General features: G+C 43.5%; 1 protein-coding gene across 1 annotated transcript in view; it reads left to right on the top strand.

Moving 5' to 3' along the window:
* Positions 1-1849, top strand: part of LOC119593858 (CD151 antigen-like) — a 35452-nt gene that overhangs the window by 2496 nt on the left and 31107 nt on the right. Inside the window, exon 2 of the mRNA XM_037942889.1 lies at positions 1592-1798. Within this exon, the coding sequence (XP_037798817.1) occupies positions 1592-1798 (207 nt within the window). The remainder of the gene's footprint in view (positions 1-1591; positions 1799-1849) is intronic.

Below are 1849 nucleotides of genomic sequence, written 5' to 3'. Positions count from 1 at the left end.
CAAGTCAGGTGGTTATCAAAATGGGTCACACGGGTTACACCAGGCAGAGAAGGTAAATCTTTCAGGTCAAAGGTTCCTAACACTCTCAACTTACTGTTGCTACTGTGAGGGAATTCGAAGGCGCTGGCGACCAGGGGAATACTTTGTCCTTTGCCTATTGCAAATACAAACATGTCGCAGGCGCCTCGCTCAAACAAAAGCAGCCACAAGGCAAGGGCCTTTATAAAATATTTAGCGAGAGAGCTGCTAAAGTTAGGCCTTGTCACAGGAAACCAGCTTGCAAGGAGAGAGATAAGGTTGGAACATTTGGATTAATGCTGCCACTGAGTGATATTGCGAGTTGGCTAGGCGATCTTTCATGGTGAGTGGAGGCAGCCTTCTCTGATACCTCTTTCAAACTCTAAACGAATATGTAACCTCGAACCCTTACCATAAGCCTGTCACGCATCTTGAATTCCCTATTTGAATTTACTAATTACATAAGCATGCAGTATAAAGCTTCATTAACTTTTAGTATGCCATGCAACCAACCAAACCTCGGCCTGACCAACGAATAAGCCCAGGGGAAAACACGCCTCCCCCACACCTGATACTCCCGTTTTTAGTGGACAGTAGAAGCGGTAACTTTGTGTTCGATTATACTTTACTTTCCCGTACTACGGCTTGAATAAATTGGGGCAAATCCCATTATAACTATTAGTTCACCAAGTATTATGAGTAATTTTATTCCTGAGGGCTGAGACAGCTAATTACAGCACTGGTTATGAATAACGTTGTATGTATTGGCAAGTTGTGGGATCTGTGGGAAACTGAATGCCAACAGAGTATGCCCGGTGAAACAGGAAATTCCAGTAAACGTCGTGTTATGTTAAGAAATAAGGCAATGAAAGGTTGGCGGCGTATAAAGTTAAAGAAGTTGAGTATGTTACAAATATGTTTATGTTAATATACAATATATATTGTCCACACTCACGTGCACACAATTTCGCAGACACACCTGGCAACGATCAAAACAATATTTAACTAGTAGTGTTCGATGGTTGTTATAGCCGATGTTTGTAAAATGTGAAAGCTAATTTTACACAAAGCAAGAGCCCCAATGCTCCACATATTCATTAATTTATTTTTGTTAGATCTAAACATAAATTTTTATGTTGGTTTCAATACCTCCTTGACCTAAAATATTTTGAAAAACAAAAATATAAAAATCTGATTATTTGTTAATTTATTTGTTGGCTCAGCCTATATTAGAATTTCTGGACCGAGTTTAAAAGGAGCAAAAAACGAAATCGGGCAACCACACACATTTTTCTTTGTGAATGATTGTGCTCAGAAGATAAGAGCGTCCCTAGTTACAAGGAAATGTACACTTTTAATATACGTTTCAAGGGGCCCTGACCCATCGTTTTTCTCAAATTTCTTCCAAACGAGCAGTCAGATCAGCGTGTAAATTCAGCATGGTCTGTTTCAAGCCCTGCCACTGTACTAATATTTTTATGTGAAGAATATATTGTAGAACATAACTCCATAAGTAGTCAGGGATCCCCCCCCCCCCTTCCCCGAGTCGCAGTGACGTGGCCCTCCATTACAGCTGCAATGCTGCGGCGTGTCGGGACCAGCGGACTGGGTGGAATCCAGGTGGCTGGCGGAGCGCGCGGGTGGCCCGGGGCGCGTCGTGCCACTCACGTGCTGCACGCTACACCCTGACGCCCACGCCCACATCAACCCGAAGCCTATCAACGTCACATTGTGCCAGAGCGAGGAGGAACTCTCCAACCGCGTCGCGCGCTTCCAGCAGGTTGGTCCACTTCTTGGCTACACGGAAAAGGTTATGGATAAAAACACACTG

This window comes from Penaeus monodon, chromosome 32 (genome assembly GCF_015228065.2).
Source record: "Penaeus monodon isolate SGIC_2016 chromosome 32, NSTDA_Pmon_1, whole genome shotgun sequence".
In the NCBI taxonomy this organism is placed as follows: Eukaryota; Metazoa; Arthropoda; class Malacostraca; order Decapoda; family Penaeidae; genus Penaeus; species Penaeus monodon.
This window is presented reverse-complemented; position numbering and strand designations above follow the sequence as displayed.